This window comes from Oreochromis niloticus, linkage group LG9 (genome assembly GCF_001858045.2).
Source record: "Oreochromis niloticus isolate F11D_XX linkage group LG9, O_niloticus_UMD_NMBU, whole genome shotgun sequence".
Taxonomy (NCBI): Eukaryota; Metazoa; Chordata; class Actinopteri; order Cichliformes; family Cichlidae; genus Oreochromis; species Oreochromis niloticus.
In genome coordinates this window covers 4,847,978-4,874,504 of record NC_031974.2, presented here as the reverse complement: position 1 = coordinate 4,874,504, position 26,527 = coordinate 4,847,978, and the positions used below count along the sequence as shown (strand labels likewise).

Below are 26,527 nucleotides of genomic sequence, written 5' to 3'. Positions count from 1 at the left end.
AGACCTAAATAAAGATCATGATAAATAATAATAATAATTTAGTATTCTTATGGAAAGTGCTCACAGGATGTGCTTTATTTTGAAATACAAGGAAGTGCCCTACTCTGTCTCTAGCTTTAGTGATGCCTGCTACATGCAGCTGTGCGGTGTTTCAGTTAACCTGGATGAACAGCTGCACTTTCTGTGCAGCAGCTTCATGCTCTCGTCTGAACCCAAACAGCATCTATTATAATTGTGACATAATAATGACTTTTTAAAAAAAATGTCATTATTAGCAAAAATCAGAAGAAATAAGTTAATCTTCCATTTCATAACTTTAAGAAACAAAGATAATTTTTTATTTTAATCATAGTTTCCTAATCCTTTGTGATATTACTGAGTGTTTTGTTGTTTTTATTTACGTTTTTTTTTTAAGTGCTGAATTTTTTGCCGTTCTGTGTTTGGTTTCATGTCCTTGTTCTGTTTGTAGTAGTTTTAGTTCCCTCAGTGCTTCCCTGTTGTTCCTCCCTCTGCCTCAGCTCTGAGCTTGTCTCTGCTGTCGTGTCTCTGAGGCTTGTCTCTGTTTTACTTTGAAGTTTAGCTTCATGTTTTTTTTCTAGGTTCTTGGTTTACTTCCTGTCTTCTTCGCTCTACATGTCTGTCAGCCCACCCGTAACTGTTTTACCTGTGTCAGTTATACTCAGCTGTACCTCCTTCCTCACCCTAGGTAGGTAGACCATGCTAATACTGGTAATACTGGTAGGTAGACCATGCTAATACTGGTAATACTGGTAGGTAGACCATGCTAATACTGGCTTGGACACTCTTTTGCTTTCAGAACTTCTTTAACCGGCACAGATTAAACAGACGTTCTTTGTGTTGTGTGTTCAGAGATGCTCTGTTGCATACCGCGCTTGTAACGAGTGATCATTTGAGTAGCTGCCTGGCCACTCTCCTCTCACCTCTGCCATCAACAAGCCATTTTTGCCCAGATCATGTCTGCATGCCTCAACACGCTGAGTTGTTGCCATGTGATTGGCTGATTAGATATTTGTATTAACAAGCAATTGAGCAGGTATTCCTAATAAAGTGTCTTTTCAGTTTCCGTTATGCTTCTCCTTGTGCTACCCTGTGTGTTCACCTGTGTTTCTGGATTAGCTTAACATTTTCCACTTTGCTTACTGCCTAAATAAACATTCATCTTTGACTGGATTTCAGCCTGCTGAGTCCTGCATTCAGCTCTGACGACACCAGCGCATACTTCAAAGACTCTTATTATGAAAGGCAGAGTAGGAAGAAGCCCTTCTCACATGTGTGTAGGAGAATTTGGATCCCCTCATCAAAACAACATTGCAACAGTGATGATGTCAGCAGTCTGCACTAACAGGGCATTAAAATCAAAATCACTGATGTAAAATATTTGGTTTTTACAATTTCCACAAATCAAAGCAGAGGAAATGAGTGAAAAGAATAAACGGCAGCAGGAGACGGGACAGAATACACGAATGTGTGAAACTGTGGTCTGTAAATGACAAATATTTGATGGAGGGGTCTTTACTGGCACAGAGCAGGACACAGACACACATGAGCATGCCAAACAGCACGCCCCCTCCAGCAGACTGCTGAGCGGACATCTGTCCTTTTGTACTGCAGTCTGCTGGGCTGACACACACACACACACACACACACACACACACACACACACACACACACACACACACTGGATGAGGACATATGGCACAGATAGCTGGCTGATTCTCTCACATGTCCATTGCATCAGTTAGTGTCAGTAAATCAGCACAGTGACTCATCTCGCCTTCGGGAAGCAGAACTGCCGGCACAGCTTCTACCGGCTCACCTGAGCGTTGGTTTTCATCTCTGTGCCGTGCCACAGGGGAGGAGGAGCTAAGAGGGTTTCAACCACATCAGGGCATCAAACAGTTTGACCTAATCTACGAGGATTTGTCATTTTAAAAACAATGGATGTAGTTTTATTCAAGACCAAACTATACAGCAGTCATTTGTAGAGTACCAGCTGTCCCAGCCTCTGCTGAAAGAGTAATTATGTTTCTTGACTTGATGACTGAAGTGGATCTGGGCAAACAGGCTGATCTGCGGGTTTCAGCTGCCAAGTTTCCATCCAAATATAGCATAAATTTAAACCCATTTCCAGAAAATGGGTAAAGAAAATGTGGACCATAGGACTGGGCACACTGAGAAAAACTGAAGAAAGAAAAGGGGAAAAAGCTCCAGTCAAAACCTAAATTGACTGAAAGGTCACGCTATGAAGCCCTGATGTGGGTGAAACCTTCTTAGCTTCATGTCTCCTCCCCTTTGGCACGGCACAGAGACGAAAACAAACACTCAGGTGCGCAGCTCTGCTTCCCGAAGGCAACACGAGGAGAATGTGATGGAAGTTCGTCTATTTATACACTGCATTTGGCTTTTATATACATTTTCTGATCACAGTCAAAGTACCCGAGTGCGAATCAGAGCTGCGGGGAAAACAAGGAGCCTGCCAACCAGACGAACACTACATGGCACCATCATCATCATCAAAGCAGGTCAGAGATGATGGCAGCTCTCCTGCATCGTACACACATCTGAGGCCTGGTGTGTGTGTGTGTGTGTGTGTGTGTGTGTGTGTGTGTGTGTGTGTGTGTGTGTGCGTGCGTGCGTGTGTTTACCTGGCTTTGCAGCTCGCTCTGCTGTCTCAGTCTCAGGTTCTCTGGAGTGTCGGCCACGATGGTGAATGATGTCTTGGGGTAATGTCTGAAATGAGACAGAGCATGGTCATGCATGAAAGGTGAAAGTTCATGACAGTAAACTACGGTTTGTTTGAAATGGTTCCCAGGAGAAAGCCTCTTCTTCTCTCTAAAAAGAATATGGAAGCACATCTTAGGTTTGCAAAGTTGCGAACAAAGCAGAACACTTCTGGAACAATCTCATTAGGACAAAAGAGAACAAACACACAATATCAGCAAACACCAGCTGTCCGCGAGGTGATGGTGGGGTGATGATTTGGGCACCTTGCAGTCACTGGGTTGACCCAGAACTCCTCTGTATAACAAAGTTTTCTAGAGTCTAGTGTGAGGCCGTCTGTCTGACAGATAAAGCTTGGCTGAAACTGAGTCATGCAACAGGACAATGATCCCAGCACAGCAGCACATCTACAACAGAATGTCTGAAAAAGGAAAGAATCGGATAAGTGAAGCCAGATAAGCCAAAAAGATCCTGGATATGCTGCTTGCTACAGCACGCATGTTTTAGAAATCCTTAAAAAGTTTTGAGATTGAAAATAATATCTGAGTTACTCTGACAAAAGTCAATACTGCGTGACATTTAAACATCTTATTAAAGGTTTGCAATCTGCCTCATCAAACAGTCATTATGCTAATACAGAAAATTCACAATAATAAATATTTGAGTGCTTAGAAGCAGCAGAAATGCTGTAAACTCACCACTGACACATTTGCACCTTTTAATGATACATTTCTACTGAATGTGCTCGACGCTGTTTATCCTCGATAGTCCTCACCTGTAGCTGTAACCACTCACATCTTTGTTTCTGTCACTGCGAAGAACATTTTTAATACAAATGTTGAGCCCACTTTAATAATAAAGGCAATGGGCTGAAAAATGTCAGAGCCCTTTGTGTCCTGTGAGTCACCTCAATGAGTTAATGACCCACCAGGACGGTGACATTAGCAGAAACAATGACCCATTAAGAGGACGTAAAATTAAAAAGGAGCACTGTGCTATTACTCTAGTTATCTCACTTGACCTTTCCATCTCTTATTAATAGCCTTTGGTGCATTCGTTTCTCCGTATCTAAGAACAGAGTTTGAATTTGAAGCTTTTGTCTGCAGGAACCCACAGCATGAAGGACAATGGATTTCAGTAACTACCGTATGAAGAGAGTGGATGGGAGACGGAGGTGGAAAACACTCCCACACACCACCTCCAACAACCTTTGAGGATATATTTTTAGTATAACTGGCGTTTAGCCCACAAAGAGAAACCCTCTCTGAGCTTTTAAGGATAGTTTTGTGAAGGAAGGACCAGTGAGCATAAATGTAGTGGTTTAAAATCTCAAATCGCCCTCAAAACCTCGAGCCTTCTCTTATCTATGCAGAGAATATGTAATGTTTTATTGGAAGAACTCACCAAATCCCCCACAAAACAGAGATTTCACACTCCTACACTTGATATCAAAAGCTTCATGTAACAGCTTTGTCCTCAAACAAATCCTTGGACAGTTTCAACCAGCAAGTTTCTCTGTAAAGGTCATCGATCATCGACCCTTGTTCCTCTTATTTGAAGCAATTCATGTTTTGGCTTGACTTAATTTTTAACATTTTGCTACTTTTATTCCTCATTTTGCATCTTTCATGATGAATGCTCTTCAAAAAAACAGAATGTTATTTTTCTATGAAACCCTGAATATGTTTGTTGCTTCTGGATTCAAAATGCGATCCAGTGTCCCGGGGAGAAAAATGGTAGATGCTAACGTCACAAATCTGGTATAACTAACAATCTGTGAGGGGAAACTAACAAATCCAAAAGCAACAAAATGGGAGAGACTGGTGCCCAAAGTCAGCTGGGATAGGCTCCAGGTCCTCAAAACCTAGTTGGACAAGTGGTTGCCCTCACTTCTATAACATTGGTGTTTTTTGGTGTCTGTATTGTTCTACTTTCAGTGACATACACAGTTCAATTCAAGAGGCTGGAGGGGTGATGGTGTCATTAGCTGTACAATGTCCTGGTTCATGTCCTGTTTGGTCCTTTAAGTTCTTGCTGATTCATTTAGTTTGCTGGTTTGGGCACTAAAATCTACTTGATTTTGTCATGGACCTTGAAATGTTAGTTTTTTGTTCTCCTTTGTGTTTCTAGTTCTTATTTCTCTATGCCTCATTGTATTTGTACTTCCTGTCTTTTCCTCCTTTCCACATTATCAGCCCGACTTTAGCTGCTAAAACCTGTGACTCATTTCTCAATCAGTGTGTACCTATGTGTATAAATAGCCTGGTCTTGGCTTCTTCCTTTGTCTCATAGGTTTTTTTCCCCTACAGCTTTCATCATATGTAAGGCTTTTTCGTTGTTTGTTTTTGTGCCTTCGTCCTCTCATGGTTTTGGTTAAAATATGCCCCTTCCCCTGCATGTTAAAAAAATGTCAAAATGAGAAACTAACATATGCCCATGTTTGCTGCTTACTTCCTGTAATGGCACTAGTTCAACTATAACTGACATAAAAGCAGCTGTGACAGCGAGAAGGTCTCCCTTTTGGAGCACTGATGAAACTCTGCATACATATTTAAGAGAGGAAATGCTTTGATATTAAAAGCAACAAAAGAAAATAACTTTTTGGCAACTAATTATCAAAAATATCAACCATTTTCCAGAAAAATGGATGAATCAAAAGTTCTAGTTTGTGGCTTGTTTGAACTTCACTGAGTGACCTCGTGCCACCTAAAAGAAGCTCCCTCTAAACTGTTGACTGTCAGCAAACTGTCACAGCTGTCTCATGCTGATAGCTGCTGCTCAGCTCCAAGGCTCAGTCGTGGAGCTGCTTTTGTAACGGTGACGCGCAGTGGGTGGAAGAAACCGAAACACGGCATGAAAAACGACACTCAGCACACAGAGAACTGAATCACGGACACAAAGGCCACTGGGCAAACATGAGTCAGTTTGAGATGTCTAAGGACATTTCTGAAAGCTTTAACAACATTTTTTAGACTTAAACACTGCAGAGGAACAACACGCCAACACAAACTAAACAACAACACAAACTACAACTTAATCAGCACCTCTGACAGTTTTACAAAATATATTAAACTAAGTTAAACTGAGCGTTTGATACAAACCCTGACTGAACCTGATCACACACTCGACCCGCTGGAAAAATCACCGATTGAACACTGAGTAAACAAAACTACGTAACAATTATTTCTTCATAGATAACTTTGTGATTGTTGGTTGAATAGATCATTCAAGCTAACTTTTAAAACACAAGTTGAATCCTGACATTTATTGAATATTTTGTTTTGTCTGACCAATGATCTAAAATTAAAATACAATAAAAAAGGTGAAATAAATGTGGTCAGTGTCAGCTCACATCAGGTTTCTACAACTCCAACTTGGAAAAAGTGGGTTAGCCATTTTAACTGCTTAAGCCTGACTATAATTGTTCTACATCTACAAACCACTTGGCAACCCGCCATCACCACCTCATCCTTTTCATTTTATGTCTAACTTAAAGTCATATTTGTGTTCATCAATGTCTTGATCTCACAATCAGTCAGCCAACACCAGATGTTAACCACTGCTCATGGTAATCCTCCACTGGCAGTGGTGGTGCTGACAAACTCTTGCAGCTTTACTTGACATTTAATTATTCTCATTCTTATTATTATAATGTTTCCTTAAAGTCATTAAAATGTTCTATAAAGGGAACAGCATTTTATTATGTGAAATCAAATCTGTTAGTGCAAAGATGAGCCTAATTTATGAAATCCAATGTCTGTTTTGCAGTTGGAAAAGTTAGATCATAGCTCCTACGAGATCAGCTTCAGCCGAGATGAATCAGATTAAAGTGTGGAACATAGAGGCTCACATGTGACATGCTAACATGTTAAACCTGCTGGTTCCAGGAAGAAATGATATTTCTATTAGACTGGGGTAATTTTGTTAACAGTTTATAGTTATATAGACATTATATACATGTGTTTTTAGAGCATATACAAAAGATGAACATAGGTTCCAGGTGAAGGGCCACAGCCTGCATTGTTTATAACAGTCAACAGAGGGCGACTCAATCGAAGTCAGACTGTAGAGAAATCAACTGGAAAATTACCCCAAGTCTCACTTCTCAGTTCTGATCTCAGTGAATATTTTCCTGATGAGTTTATCACGTCAACTGCTACTTTCAGGTCTTCTTGAATATAATGTGATGTTTGCTGTTGAAATTATCGTCAAATTTAGAGTAAAATGGATGATGAGGGGGGGGTGCTTTAAGGTGTGGCTACTCCTCAGTGTCCAGTTTTCTCAGTCAGATCATGTTTTATATACAGTCTGTGGTAATACTGTGGTGCTTCACAAGAAGAGATACAGCCATAACAACATAAAGGTTGTCTCTACATTGAGTCCAGGTTTAGGTAATGTATCCGCTGTTGACTACAGCACCCTGTGAGCAGGCTGGAAACCCCGGAGGAGCCCAGCGACCAGTCGATCTCAGCTGCTGATTCAGAGAGAAGCCTCGTAACTCTCTTTGAGCGTGAGTGAATCATCGCTGCCACCAGCGTATTCAGCAGCTGAGTTTGACCACTTCAGCGAACTGTCCTTCACTCCTCTCTTCCTCCTACTTCACCTCTTTCTTCCTCCCACTCTCATTTTCTCACTCCTCTCCCACACACTCTCTCTCATATCCAGATAGAGAGAGCCTGCTCATGTAATTTTTAATGAGTCCATCAGTAACTGAATCACAGATAATGTCTTGTGAATACTTTTATGCATGTTTCCTGTTTGTTTGCTATAAATTAAGTAGTTATACTAAACTGTTAAGTGATATTAGCACGCTTATTTTCCCCTCTGTGTTTCTGCGCTGTAGTTGAACAACATGAAAAGCATGTTGTTGAGTACTGAACAGCATCACTTTGTTTCTGTGTCTCAGTTTAACCTTGTAATTACAGCATAACTGTGCTGTGGTCTGAACAGGGACATAAACAGTCATCATCATCTTTACTTAGTGGGCTGTCTCACTGTGTTTTCTTTACACTCAGAAGTGTAGTACCTGTATGAATCTAGAAGAGCTGCACAAACCAACAAACAGGAGCATTATTTCAAACCAGTCACTGCTTCTGATTCTTCTCCTGTCATTTGATTTTCTTTGTCTTACTTTCTGTTTTGAAACTTCTGTGACATTTGAAGTCTTTGGCTCCATGACAGTACCGCACAGGATTTTCTTTTTGTTCCATTGTGTGTGTGTGTGTGTGCTTCAGAGCAACACCTCAGCTTTTTCAAGAATGCATTTAGTCCTCACATTGGTCCTCACATTGATCTACCAGATCCTTGGACTGGTGATCGTTTCTTTTTAAACAATTTCTTCCAATTTTTTCAATGTCCCAGTCTCTGAAGTCATTGTTACTCTGCTGACTTATCGGGGGGCCACACAGGAAGCAATTTACTCGTTATGCATCACTTTGTTGCTTACAGTCAGTCGCTAGTACACATTCCAGGTTCTGGTTGCCTAGGTAACCCTATAATTTATTTACCACCGGCTCACAAATGAATCAGTGGTATTCTTCATTGTAACTGGCAGTTACACAATTTAACTCGGGAACCGCCCACTTTGTGTTACAAAGACGCTAACTACGTTCGACCGTACAGCTTCTATGGTTTCTGTTCACTAGACAGGAAGTAAGAGGTTTTAAGTAATGGCTTAATTACCTCCATGTTAAAAGCCTGTGGTATGTAACCTGTTAATGAAGAGACTGATCGAAATTAAAACTGAAGAATTACTTAACTGTGAGGTGTCTTTGAGTGGTTTTGTAGGAATGGGGTCTAAAAGGTATGTTGATGGTTTAGAGGAAGACATTATTGAAGTTAAACTGAGCTCAGAAAGATGCATAAGAGAGAAAAGAGTTAATAAAATTAATGTACTTAACGATACATCTACAACTGCTGTGACTTTTTTTTCCTCAAACGATTACAACAATTCATAAAGTCATTGTTATTTAAGATTAAAGGAATACTTGGCTCAGCAACTTTGACTCTTTTTTTTTTGTTTTTGAAAACAAACTTGTTCCTGTTGCTCCTGTCAGTGATGAATATTGAGATGTCCTCACTTAACGAAGGGCAGTTAAAAAAAAGTATCAAACTATTTTTTCAGGCCACAAAAAGGTCAGTGCATGTTATCTTATATGGATCTATTTGAATATTTCTTATAACCCCTCCAGAGAGAAACATGCTTTCTGTAGGGGATTAGTTTGCGAGAATATACAATAAAAACTCAGTGTGAAGGCCAAGACCAGGCTCCAGGACATCACTGTAAGGCAAACGAATAATGCCTAAAGCTCTGGAAACATTGTTGTGTGTTTCACTTCTGCTTCCTTATTAATAACACACACACACACACACACACACACACACACACACACACACACACACACACACACATATTTCGGCATTAAGTTTCACTTCACCTGCTCCCGTATCTACTGGCAACCATGAATGCTTTGTTCATTTGGCGCAACCCAATCCTTTGAGACAAAGACTGGCTCTGTGGGATATCTTACACACACACACACACACGCGTACACTTACACACACACAGCTTCTGGCTGGACAAGCAGCCCAGGACAAAAACTCTGTTTGTGTGAAGTCATTAACAGCCAGTGGACATCCAGACGCCTGCAGCAGACAAGCAGTCTGCTCTGTTCTTCACATAAGCTCTGCTTTTTAGTAACCAAGTAAAACAAAACCAAAAAAAACTAAAGATACTAATAAATAAACTTCCTATTCAGTAAAAAATGTGTTACCGTTTAGAATTCTAACTACTGACCACGCTCTACTCCAGGGGTGTCAAACATAAGGCCCGGGGGCCAGAGTCAGCCAGCCAGTCCTATCCAGCCAACTGGACCTTTAATTATATTTTTAAATGTTTTACAGTTTTTCCTACTCATAAAGACCGTTCATACACAACATAACTATGTACATGATAAACAATTAAATGACAGAAAACGTCTTTCATGTTAAACCATAAAAAAATCTGTTTTTTTAATTATCTTTCAATTTCTCCACAGTAAAACAAATCAATTAAATGAATAAATAAACAATAAAATTGATATTTTTTGTTAATTAACAAACATTTTCCACATAACTGTTTACACATTTTCTTTAACTGTATGTGACCTACGATCTGAAATGAGTTTGACATTACTGCTTTAATCATCCCTCACCCCACAGCTTCAAGAACACCTGTTACATTTTGGGATCTACATCAGCTGCAGATAATTTGCGATACATGAATTTTTTTGGTCAGTTCAAACTCCACAGTTTTATTTGATTGCACTATTCACTGTTCAAAATAATCCTTCTTTATCTGATACTGGGGCATGATGCAGCCCCTCAGCTCATCTTCCATCTAACTCTTTAGCTCCTGATTGGCTCTTCCTCACAAACAGGCTTTTCTAGCAGCAGGTGGGTGGAGCTTCTGCGATGGCTGGATCAGGGAAATCCCCTTTTTTCTCTGCAGAACTCAGGTGCAGTGATTTAGTGAAGTTTGGCAAGACCGGCCATGAGATAAAGGTGGAAATGGAGTGTTTCTCTCTCATTCACAGATACACAATTTTCAGGATAACAACACACAGTGCTAAACAAACACTGAGGTGTTTGTGCCGCTCTCGTCTATGTAAGGACTAAAAATAATCTCGGCCACATAAAGAAACACACACACACACACACACACACACACACACACACACAGTGTCCTTTAAACTGTTTCCAATAATACCCTCAGACACATCCTGCCTTTCTGTTACTGCTCAGTTAAGACACCACATTTACAGTACACTGGAGTGTGTGTGTGTGTGTGTGTGTGTGTGTCTGAGAGATGCAGTGGGTGTGTTGTGGATACAGATTTAGATTTACCATTGTCTATGATGTTGCAGTGGCATTTGCCAAGCGACAGTCTCACTCTCCCAGCAGCAGTGACGCACACGACTCTAACTCAGCATTCAGACACAGTGTGTTTGTGCGTGCGTGTTTGTGTGCGTCTGTGTGTGTTTGAGCCCCAGAAAGAAACGCTACATCATGTTCTCACATTTAAACACAAGGACTGGAGGTTTATTTGTTGCACACACTTTTTTTTAAGTGTGATAGTTTCACAAGAAATGTTATTTGACGTCATCACACCAACATCTACACAAAAAGGTTTGCTTTCATTTATTGACTGGATTTACATATAAATCTCGGTCCTGTCGCACCGTTAAATAAAACTAAATGAGTAAAGTCTGTGCTCTCAGAATGTTGCCCCCTTTTCCTTGAATAATCTACAGACTGAGCTGAAGTGTCAGGGATGGTTATCACAGCGAAGATTAGGTTGATTGAACATATTCTTGAGGTGTGATTACTCTTGAAACATGATATCTACTATTCTTTACTTGGACTTTCATCTGTGCAACATTGTAAAAATGAGGAATCTACTGTAATTCTTTTAAATCAGGTGGTTGAGTGGGACCACACCCAGGAAACGAGTAAAACAGCAACGTTATCTCTCTGGACAAAATTGCTCCCCATAGCTATTCTCGTTTGGCTCTCTTTTTAATCCAGAATTTAAAATCCTTCTCTTCACATACAAAGTCCTGAACAATCAGGAATTATTCTTAAATTATATCTTAAAGCCTTCATAGTGTCATTTTATCCCAACAGAACTGCAGGCGTAGTTCAGGAGACAGACACCCTCGATGTCTGAGATTAGGGAGGACATCTCAGGATGCACTGAGCACTTCTGCTCCACTCATCTTTTTCAATTCTGATATTTTATTTTATTACATCATTACATTTCGCCGTCCCTCTCCTGTAGTTTGTGTTTTTGTCCTGTTTCTCTTCTCCTAATCCCCTCTACCATCCAAATGGTCACAGCAGATGGCTGCCTCTCCATGAACCTGGTTCTGCAGGAGATCTCTTCCTGTTCAATGAGAGCTCTTCCTCCCTACAATCACCAAGTGCCGCTTACAGTTTATCATCTAATTATTGAAGTTTTCTCTCTAATATTGTCTGGTCTTTACATACAGCACAAAGAGAGCAGAGGACATAGCTGTTATCAAGCCTGCTGTCACTGTAGCTCATCCAGGCTTTCTGCGTGATGAGGGTGAGGCAGAGTCCTCAGCTCCCCCCATCAACATCAACAACACAAACAACAAATGGACAGGTGGGCGGTGCCACGTGATCACATACTGACAGGTTAGAAAAGAGAAACTGAAGTTTCTGTCAGAACACTTTTTTGTTCAGTGGAAGCGAGACAGAAGAAGAGGAAGAAGAGAGGGCAGGGTTGACGGCTGAATATGTGTGCACGCTCGCCGGTCAGCCTGGCCTCGGTCCACCTTCCTGCTTAGGTGTTGATGAAACTCTCAGTGTGGGCTCAGGACAGACTTGGCTGCTGCAAACCTCGCTCAGTGTCCAGCAGCATAAAATATGCAACGCAGGGAAAATACTGTGCCTGCTGTACGGTGAATTACTGACTGCACAAAGTGGCACAGACGGGAAATGGAGAAGGTTTGGGTTCAAAGTAAAGGTTGCAGCCAACATGTTTCTAAGGATGCAACTTTTACTTTGAAGGCAAACTGCCTCCCTTTCCAGTTTGTGCCACACTCAAGGTTTACAAGTGATCAGCTCCTTCTTTGCAACCGACTTAACCCAGCGAGAGCCGCCAACCTCCACGAACCACTGCCAACCAGTTGGTGACTACACACGTTTCCCTAGCAACCAGCAGTTGTATCATGTCCAATATCGTGGATAACTCTGAGTAATGTGCATATGATGTCACAGGAGAAACCTCAAGATACAAAATATCATAGCCAGAGTGCAGAGCTTCAAACGCTTCAGCCTGACAAACATTAAAGGAAGATAAAGATGTTATAAATGGATTTTCAATAATTAAAAACATTAAAACTCAGGTAAAAAAAACCCATCAATATAAACATACAGTATATGTTACTTTCTTTCTTGTAGATTCCTGGAAAATCTTAAGTCAACATCAAACTAAATTAATGAAAATACTCTGAAAAATGCAAAACTTGAGGAGGAGGAACAGCAGTCCAACACTATAGATACAGAAACTCTCTCTCTCTCTCTCTCACACACACACACACACACACACCTCTTCATTACATCCCAGGTCACACTCTGAGGTGCTGCAGCGTCATCCTCCATAAACAGCTTCTCTCTGAGCTGGCTCGGCTCGGCTCAGGTCTGAACGTCACAGCTGGTCTCATGTTGGGACCACCAGCAACAGATCTACTAAAGGACTATTCCACTGATTTCAAACTCAGATATCCACATCCATGAAGCTATGGAAGAGCTTCACCTGACTGATATTTAAATAAATATTGAATATAATGAATATTAAATGAATATTTAACTTTAATCAATAAATGAAAAAACTCCAGCGGGCATGTTTCTGGCACATTGTGTGCTTTTGCACATATTTGATGCCGCCAACCAGTAATGGCGGTCTCTGGTGGTCTCTGGGGTCAAGTACATGAGAAAGTGGGCTAAAATCAACTTGAACTAATAAATGAACACAAGCAAAAAGCAGCTTTCCAAAGCTTCCCAGTTTCAGGCTGAAACAGATATGCCTTTTACTAAAGTGATGAAAAACGATGCAACATTGTTCTGCTGTTAGAGCACTTATGAAAGCATCAGTGTCACTGACTCACTGCTGTAAGGCAGTTATTCACCCGCTAACATAGAAAGTGGAAGTACGAATAAAGATGGGGCATGGAGACTTAACGTATTTCAAAAGTCTCCCAAAAGACGAGGCTGTTTTTATTTTTTATTATTTAACTCACAATTGTGAGACTCAAAAGTGTCAAAATCAGGATGCATAAACAAAAAAATACATAACAGCATAGGAGCATGGTGGTACAGTGGTTAGCACTGTTGCATCACAGCAAGAAGGAATTGAACTCAGGACCTTCTTGCTGTGAGGCCATCCCACCAACAGGCCAGGGTCTTTATGTGTGGATCCCACAATCGTTTACATGTTTGTAAATCTGACAGTTCAACTGAGCAGCGAACTGAGTGTCAGATTAGAAACGGGTGTCACATTAAGATGTATCACCTACTTCAGAAATTTGAGGGATAAAACTTGAAACTAATATCTGGATGAAATAAGATCACAACATGCATGTAAGACTTTTGTTCTGTGTTGATTGTTGATTAAATGAGACAATTTTAATTTTGTTAGATATGCAGACTGAACATGTACTAAACAGCCGATATAACAGCTGTTTTTGGCTCTGAGTTGGACTTTTGTGTTATGTATGATCACTAGAATGACAAAAATATCCTTTATGGTTGTGTAAATGAACCACAAAGTAAAAATCTTTAAATGGCTTTTTTTGCATCCTGGGCAGAAATTTCTTTGGCTCTGAATAAAATCACTTTGGAAGGTTCCAAAATTCCTTTATTCAGTAAAAATCTGCATAAATAAGATAATAAATTGCATAAATATGAAATTCAACTTCAAGACTATTTGGAGGACGTTTAAATGTCAGCGATGTTTGTTGGCTTTTGGGAACTAAAGGAGCATTAGGACCCAGAAACAGATAATGGTGTCACTCAAAAACGGCAGACTGCCACGACCCGATGGACACATCATGTGTAAAGGTGATGGGCCAGCAGCTTTGACAAACTACCATTACTTCAACAGGCTGGCTTCATAAAGTTCCCCCATTGTGTCACTATTTAAATAGAGTTAAGCTGAATCCTCTGCTACAGTGGAGTGATAAAGCTGCTGAACCATAGCTTCTGTCGACTTCAGTTTAATTAGTTCACCTTCATTGCCACCATTTAACCACTCCTCGTGGCTTTGTGTTGGTGGCAGGCCCAGATAAAAGGCCATGAAGGGAATTAATTCAGGCTGCGCTTATTTAAGTAAGAGATACTATCAGTCAGAAGATTTAATAGCAGCCTGTTGGGAAGATCCACAGCTGAGATTAGAAGAAGTCTGAGTTTAACACTGAGGGCTACAGAGAAAGATGTAAAAAAGAACTAACGATGGATGATTTTTTTCTTTTTAGGAGAAATCACACACACCAACACCACCAACATCATCACATAGTCTGTCATCACCAATAACATCAATGCTACCACCATCAACAAGACACACACTGCCACCACTAATAGCACCATCACCATCACATCAATACTACCGCCATTAGCAGCAACACCACATACACTACCTCCACCACTAACATCACAGCAACATCATCAATACTAGCACCATCAATAATAATATCATCACTAACACAAACACCAGCAGCATCAACACCAAGATCAGGAACCACTGTGCTCCACAACACTCTAAATGTCTCCTTTATTGAGTGACAGTAACCTTTAATGTTTAACGTTTTACCCTTTTGAAAGCTGATTAGAAGTAGCTCATGAGCTCTCTTCTAAATGGAGCGGTTTCTGTCATATTTCAGGCCTTCCTATAGAAAAAAATGACTTGGTTTGCAACAGAAGTCAGTGAGCGTGATCTCTTTTGACTGTAAACCTGGAAACTATTCTAATGGTCTTCACACCACGTCTCTATTGATGCATACTCAGGTGTCAAAACCCATCATTACAGGGGAAGAGTTAAATCCTTCCAGTTCAGTGTTTTAGAGTTCTAACATGTGCCTTTCATGACAGAAATAACTAACTTTATTTTACCACTGTTTTATATGCAGTGTTACATTTTTCTGTAAGTTTTAAAATGTTTTTACCACCATTTTATCATCATCATATTTAATAGAGTCTCTAATTTGAAAAGGTAGCAGTGACAGGGATCATTTTGTGTGGAGGAAGAGTCATGTGATGTGTGAAACATCTGTCTTTATGTGATTGAACATCAGTGTTGGGACTAACGCGTTATTATGTAACGCGTTACAGTAACTATGTTATTACTGTGGTAACGAGCACGGTAACTAGTTATTATGCCAAAATCAGGAATGCGTTAACCGTTACTGGGATTTACAGGGAGTGCAGAATTATTAGGCAAATGAGTATTTTGTCCACATCATCCTCTTCATGCATGTTGTCTTACTCCAAGCTGTATAGGCTCGAAAGCCTACTACCAATTAAGCATATTAGGTGATGTGCATCTCTGTAATGAGAAGGGGTGTGGTCTAATGACATCAACACCCTATATCAGGTGTGCATAATTATTAGGCAACTTCCTTTCCTTTGGCAAAATGGGTCAAAAGAAGGACTTGACAGGCTCAGAAAAGTCAAAAATAGTGAGATATCTTGCAGAGGGATGCAGCAGTCTTAAAATTGCAAAGCTTCTGAAGCGTGATCATCGAACAATCAAGCGTTTCATTCAAAATAGTCAACAGGGTCGCAAGAAGCGTGTGGAAAAACCAAGGCGCAAAATAACTGCCCATGAACTGAGAAAAGTCAAGCGTGCAGCTGCCAAGATGCCACTTGCCACCAGTTTGGCCATATTTCAGAGCTGCAACATCACTGGAGTGCCCAAAAGCACAAGGTGTGCAATACTCAGAGACATGGCCAAGGTAAGAAAGGCTGAAAGACGACCACCACTGAACAAGACGCACAAGCTGAAACGTCAAGACTGGGCCAAGAAATATCTCAAGACTGATTTTTCTAAGGTTTTATGGACTGATGAAATGAGAGTGAGTCTTGATGGGCCAGATGGATGGGCCCGTGGCTGGATTGGTAAAGGGCAGAGAGCTCCAGTCCGACTCAGACGCCAGCAAGGTGGAGGTGGAGTACTGGTTTGGGCTGGTATCATCAAAGATGAGCTTGTGGGGCCTTTTCGGGTTGAGGATGGAGTCAAGCTCAACTCCCAGTCCTACTGCCAGTTTCTGGAAGACACCTTCTTCAAGCAGTGGTACAGGAAGAAGTCTGCATCCTTCAAGAAAAACATGATTTTCATGCAGGACAATGCTCCATCACACGCGTCCAAGTACTCCACAGCGTGGCTGGCAAGAAAGGGTATAAAAGAAGAAAAACTAATGACATGGCCTCCTTGTTCACCTGATCTGAACCCCATTGAGAACCTGTGGTCCATCATCAAATGTGAGATTTACAAGGAGGGAAAACAGTACACCTCTCTGAACAGTGTCTGGGAGGCTGTGGTTGCTGCTGCACGCAATGTTGATGGTGAACAGATCAAAACACTGACAGAATCCATGGATGGCAGGCTTTTGAGTGTCCTTGCAAAGAAAGGTGGCTATATTGGTCGCTGATTTGTTTTTGTTTTGTTTTTGAATGTCAGAAATGTATATTTGTGAATGTGGAGATGTTATATTGGTTTCACTGGTAAAAATAAATCATTGAAATGGGTATATATTTGTTTTTAGTTAAGTTGCCTAATAATTATGCACAGTAATAGTCACCTGCACACACAGATATCCCCCTAAAATAGCTAAAACTAAAAACAAACTAAAAACTACTTCCAAAAACATTCAGCTTTGATATTAATGAGTGTTTTGGGTTCATTGAGAACATGGTTGTTGTTCAATAATAAAATTATTCCTCAAAAATACAACTTGCCTAATAATTCTGCACTCCCTGTAGTATGAACGCTCAAAGCGTCCCGCATGCGCAAAAGAAGACGTCACACACAACGTGCTCTGTTTAGACCCAGACCAAACAGTATTGTTTGACTGATGGCCCTTAATATAAAGACTTCGGACTTTATGTTTCACAATTTTGCTTTAAGTTTTAAAGTTTTTTTGTTATTTACATATGGCCTAATAATGATCCCTATTGCTGTTTTAGAGAGGAGCGGTGCTTCAAAGGATAGTTGCAGATTTCTGTCAGAATCTGCAGATTATACAGTACAAATAAAATGTTCATGTTTCTCCAACGTTGTAGATAGGCTCGTTATTCGTTACTTCGTGTGGTGGATATCACGGAGCTTCCACAGATTCAGTAACATTAGCAAGTGGTGGAGGCCAGGAGGTGCATGAGGGAAAGGTAGGCAGGAGGAGGAGAGACCCGAGGCGGCTGCTGGTCCGAGCGTCAGGTTAACTGAACTTCAGGTAAGAAGTTATGACCTGCAGTCTATCTGGGTCAGATATAAACCAAGTTTAGGTGGAGTTTATTTTTGTTGTGCTGACTTTTTACAGTCAGTTACAATAACTCGTACTGCGTACTAGCTAGCATGACGGAGTTTATATACAGCTGGGTGGGTGCTGTGTTACTGATGTTGAACTTTATTTATTCATAAGGTTAGTTAGTAGAGTTGCCAACCCCCCAAAAAACGGAATCGTCTTGTATTCAGAGAAAATATTACGTGTTTGGTATTGAGGTGAAAAGGAACACAGTTTGTCCCATAATTCAGCTATAATGAAAAAGACACAAAGCTGGAGTTATTCTGTGTCTTTGCTGCACAGCTGTCTCTTCTCCTCTCATTCTCTCCCCTCCCTCTCCTGTTGCTACTTCAATCATGAAACTGATCAATGATCAGCTGATCGGCTTTTCTCTCTTGTTTGTTTATCGCCCACTTTGTGCCAGAAAGAAGAAACTGCCGGATGTCGCGTTAAACAACAGCAGCACGTTTAAGCTTGATCAGCTGTTGTTAGAATGTATTTAATATTAATTTCTAGTATCAGCTGATGTTTGTTGGAGCCACAGCTGTAAAGCTGCTGGTCATGATATCGGTTTGGTTATCTGGTGAGAGGGAAACATGAAGATGAAACCAGGAGATGTCCTTACTGAATCATCAGAGCTGAACAGGTGATGGAGAAACAGGTTTACCTTTTAGGTGACATGAATGAGTTGAAGGGAAGTTATGAACTGTTTCTGAGAGACAAATAACACCAGGATCCTTTTCTACGTAGCTGACAGCTGGTAACTGTGCAGGGGCGGGTCTAGCAAAGTGTTGCCAGGGGGCCAGGTAGGGCATTAACAGGGAAAGGGGGGCACAAAGAAATACTTTTCTTTGTTATGTCATTTAAAATATCTAGCATTTAATAAATAATTATCTGAATCTTACAACAAACGATTTATAGATTGATACATATATACCATCAAAACAGTAAATGGCCTGTATTTGTATACAGGCCATTGTGACAGTGTACATCACTGTCACAACAGCGTTTGTTTTCATTCAAAGGCTTTATGATTTTTCCTATAATGGTGGGCCGGTCTCTAGTCAAAATGTCCAGGCCGATTTTTTGTCCCAGTCCAGCTCTGGATGCAGCTCATCTGCAGTCTGGTGTTACCTACATCTTCCTATTCGGAAGCCAGAATTTCCGAGTTCTGAGTACAATCAAAGCACCACGACTGCAGTTTTTGTGTTGGATGTAAAAAGCGCACATGACGCTGTGACGTAGGCTAGAATCATGGCGGCGGTCAATGATGGTCCAGGCGTGGGATTTCTCTCGTGGAAATATGCAGACTATTTTTTCCTTTCTATTGGTAGGTGGCAAAGTGCACTTGTGGCAAGTAAGCAAGATAGAAGACTGGCAATCTTGCTGGGTATCCAGTTACGGAAGAAACACATTAACAAGAGAATTATGAGTAAAACCAAAGTTACTTTCCCTAGTAACTAGTTACTCTGAAAGTAACGAGTAACTTGAAGTAACTGAGTTACTTTTGATAGAAGTAACTAGTAATGTAACTAAGTTACTAATTTAAAGTAACTTACCCAACACTGGTGAACATACAGCTTGAAGCACTGTAGCTACCGTCGTGATACCTGTTATCGCCGGGCCAACTAACACAAGGAAGTCTTGCTGTGTTGAACGTCCTTTGTAGTGCATCCCTCAGATTTTTGTAGTTCACTAAAAGCAAGTTAAGGCCTTTTTGCAACTAAAAGAAGTCTCAGCTTTCTTTATGTTGACCTAATGAGACCTTAGAAAATCTTTATTTAATTGACAACAAAACTCTGCCTGACTCGGGTACACCAACACAGGATTAAGAATAAATGCATTGGTGAGAACCTGTGCTGGTTTCCTGATCGTTGATTCCTCTACCAGTAAGTATAATAATCTTCCAGATTAAACTACCAACTCCAGTTTCCAGGCACATAACTCCTGCTTCTGCCTTCACCCACAGAGGAGCGGTCTGTGCCACAAATTTTGGTGTAAAAGTTGCAGATGATCGCAGAAACTTAAAAAAATGTCCCCGTCATTAAGCGATACTGCTGTGTAGACAGGACCTTTGTCTCTGGTTCATGGAGATGAGTCTCAGTCAGCAAATGGTGGTGTTTTATATCTTTATTAGGTGGTGTTTTATATCTTTATTAGGTGGTGTTTTATATCTTTATTAAGAAGCTGACAAAAGACTACGCTGTCCTCAGTGGCTTTAACGCTACATCTTTATTATGCTGAGGAGAAAAGAGGAGAGGAGGGAGGGAATAAAAGAAAGGAAACAGGAAAGAAAGAGTAAAAAGAACGAAACGTAAAGAAAATAAGCTGGACAGCAAGTGAAAAACAAAAGAACAAATCATGAAAAATGAAGATAAATCAAAATGAGATGGGACAAAAGGAAGAGAAAAAGACAAAGCAAAGAGTGAAGACAAAACATGCAGGTGAGGGAGGATAGGGAAATAGAGGGCAGGAAAAACAAACATAATACAACAAAAACTTAAAAAAATCGGAGAGAATAAATTTACGATTTTAACAGAGCAGAAAAAGAAAGTAAGAAAGAGAACAGTGAGTCTAACTCAGCCTCCTGAGAGCTTTTTACTCTCTTTGTGTCGCGACACAGCTTCTGATGAAAGCACAACAACAACATAAACTGCAATGAATTCAGAGCTCCATCTCATCGCAAGGCTGTTTATAGAGACAGAGCACTTCTAGCACCCGGACACTGTCTCTAGTCATCTCTCTTCACTGTCCCTCGTCTTTCTGTTCACTCATTCATGCGTAACGTTCTCAGCCGGCCTTCAATAGAGCCGTTGCTCATCCCTCTGTCCTCTCTTCCTCTAATTTTATTTCATGGTAATCACTGAGCCTCCCAGTCGCCCTCTGCTTCTCTAATCCTTCACATTTCTATTGATTTAGTTTCTTAAAACTGTCTCTAACTCGGTCTTTGTCTCGGTATCTGCCTCTCTTCTCCTCTGCCGTTCCCCTCCTCGTCCCGTCTCGGCAGACTCTCGGCTCGAACCATGAAAGATCAGATGGAGGGTTACATAAGTTTTGTTATATCTTTTCAACAGCTTCGTCTCTCAGTGAACTGCACTGACGTCTCTGTTTCTCACAGTCGGCTTCATTCTCCCCACTCTCTTCTGCTTCTCTCTCTGAGCGACAGACTCGTTAGTTTGTGTCACAGCACTGAGCTCTCTGCCCTGTTTTCATGTGTACTGTGAATTTGTGCAGAAAACCCCAAGAGAAGCACAGAAATTAAGAAAAAAAATTCTAAAAATACAGTAAAAAAAAAAGTAAGTCCATCCTGTGTTTCGTTAGGCTGGAAAAGTTTGTGTAATGATGGAGCAAACTGGAACAGAGGACAAAAAGAGATCCGTGTGTAGCAAAGAGGAAACTGGTGAACTTTCCTCCAACATCAGTGACTCAAATGGTTCTTTTTCCAAGCTTTTATTTTGAATATAGTTACATTAAAACCCTATTCAAGGACTTTAATGTGTCAAACATAACCGAATACCAAGTGAGAAAGAAACTTATAAAGTGGTTCAGTAGGTTTGAATCCACATGCTTTCGTGACTCCACCACCCCCACCTGGCTTATAAAGTGGGCCTCATCACTGCGGGAGCTGGAAGCACTTCAGGAACACTTACATGGATAATTTTAAAAAGTTAAAAAGTGCCTACCACCTGCTCACGTTTGTGCAGAGCCATGACTGCACACCATGTGTCATCCAGAGAGTAAGGCCAGCATCTTCACCGTTTGATAAAAATCCATGGTGGCCTAGAGGCCAAATACTAAAGGACCAGACTGCAGATGTAGTATCATGGATGACATTAGCTCGTAAAGCAATTTGTATGAAAACGTAACCAGCTAGGTGTAAGTTGACTACACTGCATGAATCAGAAAATGATTCGTTCATAAAGTGAGCTGCTAAAGTAAATGTGAAAATGGCTTAACTCTGTCCACTGAGTACAGGAGTTTACTGCATGAGCTTGCAGTTTGTCCACATTAGAAGGAATTAACCAGACAATAGACAACTTTTCATTATGTTCCAAAAAATGACACGATCCCACGAACAATCAGTTCAGGCATAGTCAATTATAAACCTTAAATATATGATAAAAAACATGTAATCTTCAGCCCGTGCTCAGTGAGTCAGTGCTAAGCTTTTGCACAAATAACGTTATTAGATGTCGGTCGTTATTTGTCCCGTTCATGTGTTTGCGCCTTTCACTCTTTTAAAAAAAAACAAGCAGACTTGTAACACTTATTTAACTCTTGTAATCTGTGGTGCAGGTCTCTGCTCCCGCATTAAAGATTCCAGTGCACTCAAATTCAAAATTAATAATGCACAAACATCTAAAAACAGAGCAGTGAAGCTTTTAATAGATCTTAAAGGATGCATTTCCTTCTGTGAGCGATTTCTGCACAAACACCTGGAGGAGATGCTCATCATCTACCTGCTTACTCTGTAAACTCGGCTGTGCTGAATAAGATGCATGAATTAAACATAAATTGTCTCTGTTTTACTTTCATTTCCATCGCCTCGGTGAAGAAACAGAGACAGAAACGAACAGTATTTTCTCTCTGCACTGTGAGGAGCACAATAAGACTCGAGTATCTGGGTTATGTGGGCAGTTGCGTTACATAAGCACACAGTCTTAACAACAACTATCTGAGCTGATAAAAGACTGTTAAGATGCACACATGGAGAATAAATTGACTAATGTTAACATTAAACACATGCACGGATCAGAAACACTGATGAGAGGACGAGAGTGAATGAGAGCCGTCTTTTGGACTTCAGTGTGATCTGTTCCATGTGTCTTCCTGTTCAAAGGAGCAGCTGGTGTGCAGTGTTACATAACCAGCTTTGATTAATACTAATTTGCATAAAGGATCATTTAATTAAACAGAAATATCTCATGCAGGAAGATTCCTCCGACAAACACAGTCAGCGGACTGTTTCTGCTGCGATGTGCTGGAAATCCTGGAAGCGTGTCACTAATTTGGTCTTTAATCAACTGCAATATAATCTGAGGTTGACTCAAAACATTTGAACAAGCCAAAACATTTGCATTTGGATAAGGGTTGTAAAATATCTCCACCTGAATCACTGAATTTTCACATAAATGTGTGATTTATGACAACACACACACTGCCCGACCAGAAAAGTAAAAACCTGAATATAACTAAACAGGTGAGAACATGCTGGTTGTTGTAAGTTCATTTTTTCCTGAGCCAGAAATGAATATTTGAGGCAAAGTAAAATTTAACATTTTAACATAGAGTCTGCAGTTTTGGAGTTCAAGCTCTATTTTTAAAATGTTCGTGTTTACGGCTGCTACAAAAATGGTTTTGGTCTCTGTGGAAAGTTTCCCCTTCACAACAATAGTTCTGAACTACAGCGAGTTATACTGACAGCTGGACGCCAACACAGCTACAGCCAATCAGCCGAAGCCGAGACCTTTTAAATTCCCTGAACTCGACCACTACATCTTAAAAGGAATATTTGGACAAATAGCACGGCTGGCTCTGAGGAGCAGCCCCTCCAAAAAGTTTGTGCTCCAATTTTAGCAAAAAGAAATTCTGATATTTTACATAGTAAGTAGTTTATGTATGTAGCACTTTTCAAGAACAAAACATGCAAAACTTTACAGTATTAATGAAATGAAATTATGTGATTAAAACAGTGATGATTAAAAGGATTCATGGTGAAATTTACATCACTATTCAGAAAAATAAGATTTGTTGAGATTAAAAATAGCAGAGAGGCTTTATAAAAAATGAGAGAGATAATTACATGACGACCAGTAAGACAATTCAAATCAGAAGATAAATTTCTGTGGTCAGAAATAAAATGTGGAGAGACAGTCAATACTGAGTCTGAAAATAAAACTGTGTAACAAGCAATCAAGTCTCATAACAGACTTTTACTTAAACATAACAAATTACTTTATGTTAAATTTGTTAAGAAAAAGAAGAAAGAAAGAGTAGTGTAGTGCTAATTAGCAGATACCTGGATTTGTGCGTTATGCTGCTACAATTTATGAATGCAACTTGCTACTGAAGCCGGTGAGCATCAACCTCTAACTCAACACTCCATGTTCTCTGAATACGGTCACGTCTGGTTCCAAAAAGTTTACACTGTCTCATTTAACATGATCCAAGGTCTGGTTCATGGTGGTTACGTGGGTACAGCCTCTGTGACACTCACTTTTGTAGTCTGCCTCTAGTGGCCATTAGAGGAACTGCAGTATTTTTTTTTCACTACGTTATTGCTGATCCTAATAAACAAAAAAAGAGCAAAAAAAACCCCCAAAAACAAATCTCCACGTTTGAACAGAAATAAGAGAATGCCTTGTGTTTCAATTGTGCAAAAACCAAAATTTTCCCTTCTGTAATTGCTTGCTAATGTTTTTTTTTTATATCTAAAGCAAAGACAGCTATTTGAGAAAGAGCAGCTGTCATGCAAATTTAATTTCCTTGCATATAAAGCTAATGATTTGTCATGTAGCGCGTGTGAGAATTAAAGAGACAAATTTAATCTGACAACGCTGACAAACAATGACTCTCAGTCCCTGCAGACAGTGGTCAAGGTTCGGCGTGGCAGAGCCTCGTTAATGAAACAGCTCAGAGGTCGTACGCTGTCCTGGTTCAGACACGACAGATTAAAACTCAACCCATGACCTGCCACAGGAATCCATGCGTGTGCCTTTGCCTGAAGAAAACACTGAGCCCTGTGTGTGAGAGGCGACAGCTTGAGGTTTCTCTACACTTGTGAAAGCTAGTTTCTGGTTGCATTAGTCCATTAGTAAAGTCAGTAGGCATTGTGTGTTTGAGTTTTGGCTCTCATGTGCCTCTGTAATCCTTGTCCCTACTTGCCCCCCTGTTCTTTTTTGTCCCCCTCCCCTTTTGGAGTGTAGATAGGATTTTGAAAAGCACGGGACTATGGTCGTTAGAGCTGCAGACCTTTAGGTTCCCTCTGAAGTGAAAAAGAGGTCAGTTGTGTCTGTCCTCAAGTCTAACATAAAGGATAGTCTCTTTATTTATACTCCAATAATAATTTAATATAAACGTTGTCCATGTTAAAAAGGACATATGTCATGGTCCCAAATTAAATTTGGTATTCTTAATTAATATATTTGAGTTTTTGGATTCTGCATTTATATTTTTGTCTTTGTAGACATTCTTTAGATTTGAACTTTGTTTATTTTATCATCAGCTGCAATAAAAAGGCTGACTTATTATTGAATGTTCTGCCTCTTGTGTCCTGCACTTTGGCTCCCAGATAAGTGAAAAATCAATCCCAAACAATCCACACGTGACAGTATCCCATGTGTGTGAATTAGACAGGTCAAGCAAGGATGTCAATGAAGCCCATAAAAGGACTCTTTCAATAGTGCATTAATTCAAGGTTGAAGGTTGAAGAATTTTCAGCGGTGGCCTCTTTATCTTTGTGTCATGCACATTAAGCACACACATTCACATTATTATCCATTTTTCTTCAAATCTTTTCGCATTAGCCAAACTGTCAATTCAGTGTATCATGTGCCTTTATCATGTCTGTCATGTGTATCATCATATTTATATCATATAAATCATGCTAAATATTCAACTCATGAAGCGCCTCAACAGAATTCCACTAGATGTACATCTATTGTAAGAAACCCATTTAACCTTTAGATCAAGCATCATGACATTAAAGTTAACTCAGTTCACCCACAAACTGGTAGAGTTTTTGCTTGTGTTGGTGCCACTGCCAAAACCTTTGGCCACAACTGTTGTTGGATTCTGAGGAGGTGGTGATCAAAATTGGTATCAATACAGTGATTAAAATCTCAGGATCCTTGGCATTAAAACCTTATTAGCTCACTGAAGAGTGACCAGAAACTAGCACTGCTGACACATAGCAACGGAAAACATTTCAAGTTAACACAGCCTATCTGGGATTGGGTTAGTCTTGCAAAAAAGCTGCATGTGGATGGAAGCTTCAGTGAGGGTGGGAAGAAAATACTTGTTTATAGTCCCTACAATACAATAGTCCCATAACCTTAGTGCAAACTCAAAGAGCAGATGGATGTTTAAAAGAAACTGTCAGAACTCAGCATTGCCACTGATGATAAATACTCTCTGTACCCACTTTAAAGTCTAGAGTTAAAAGCTAGCATTTATTACATTTCCTCCATTTAAAAGCCTCAATAAGGAGGTGTTGATTTAACTCATTTTAATGATCAAACCTGCTATTTTACAAAGAACATGAAGAATAAAATGAGAGATAGAAAAAAGCTAAAAATAAGAAATGAGGCCATCAATTCAGATGTTATTGTTGTCACTATAGTGTTGACTTCAGCCACAGCTCAACAATGGTGAGGGATGACACAAGCAGCCAAGAAAAACATGGCTGCCGGGCTTTTGCACAATAGACAGCAGTTATATACAGCAGCACTAAAAACAAGGCGCGTCAGAGGGAGTCGCAGCCTCACAGAGACGCTGTAATTACAGGATGCTGCTTTGTACACTGAGCGCTACATGTAACAGTGAGGTACAAAAGCAAAACTCTCACTGATGAGTAAGAACTCCCTGCAGGAAGTCTGCAGCCACTTTCTGCACAGTAAACAAACCTGACAGGGTAACAAACAGACAGAGACAGCAGGCCAGGCAGCAGTGGAAGGAACCAATCACACACAGCGATTCAAAAAACTCGCAAGAAAGGGAAAAATGGC

At 40.3% G+C, this 26,527-nt stretch overlaps 1 protein-coding gene across 2 annotated transcripts in view; it reads right to left on the bottom strand.

Annotated features, from left to right (window-relative positions):
- LOC100707579 (LIM zinc-binding domain-containing Nebulette) overlaps positions 1-26,527 on the bottom strand; it is a 120,663-nt gene that overhangs the window by 82,995 nt on the left and 11,141 nt on the right. For both annotated transcript variants that reach the window (XM_019353100.2, XM_019353101.2), the window contains exon 3: positions 2,667-2,751. In XM_019353100.2, the coding sequence (XP_019208645.1) occupies positions 2,667-2,751 (85 nt within the window). The remainder of the gene's footprint in view (positions 1-2,666; positions 2,752-26,527) is intronic.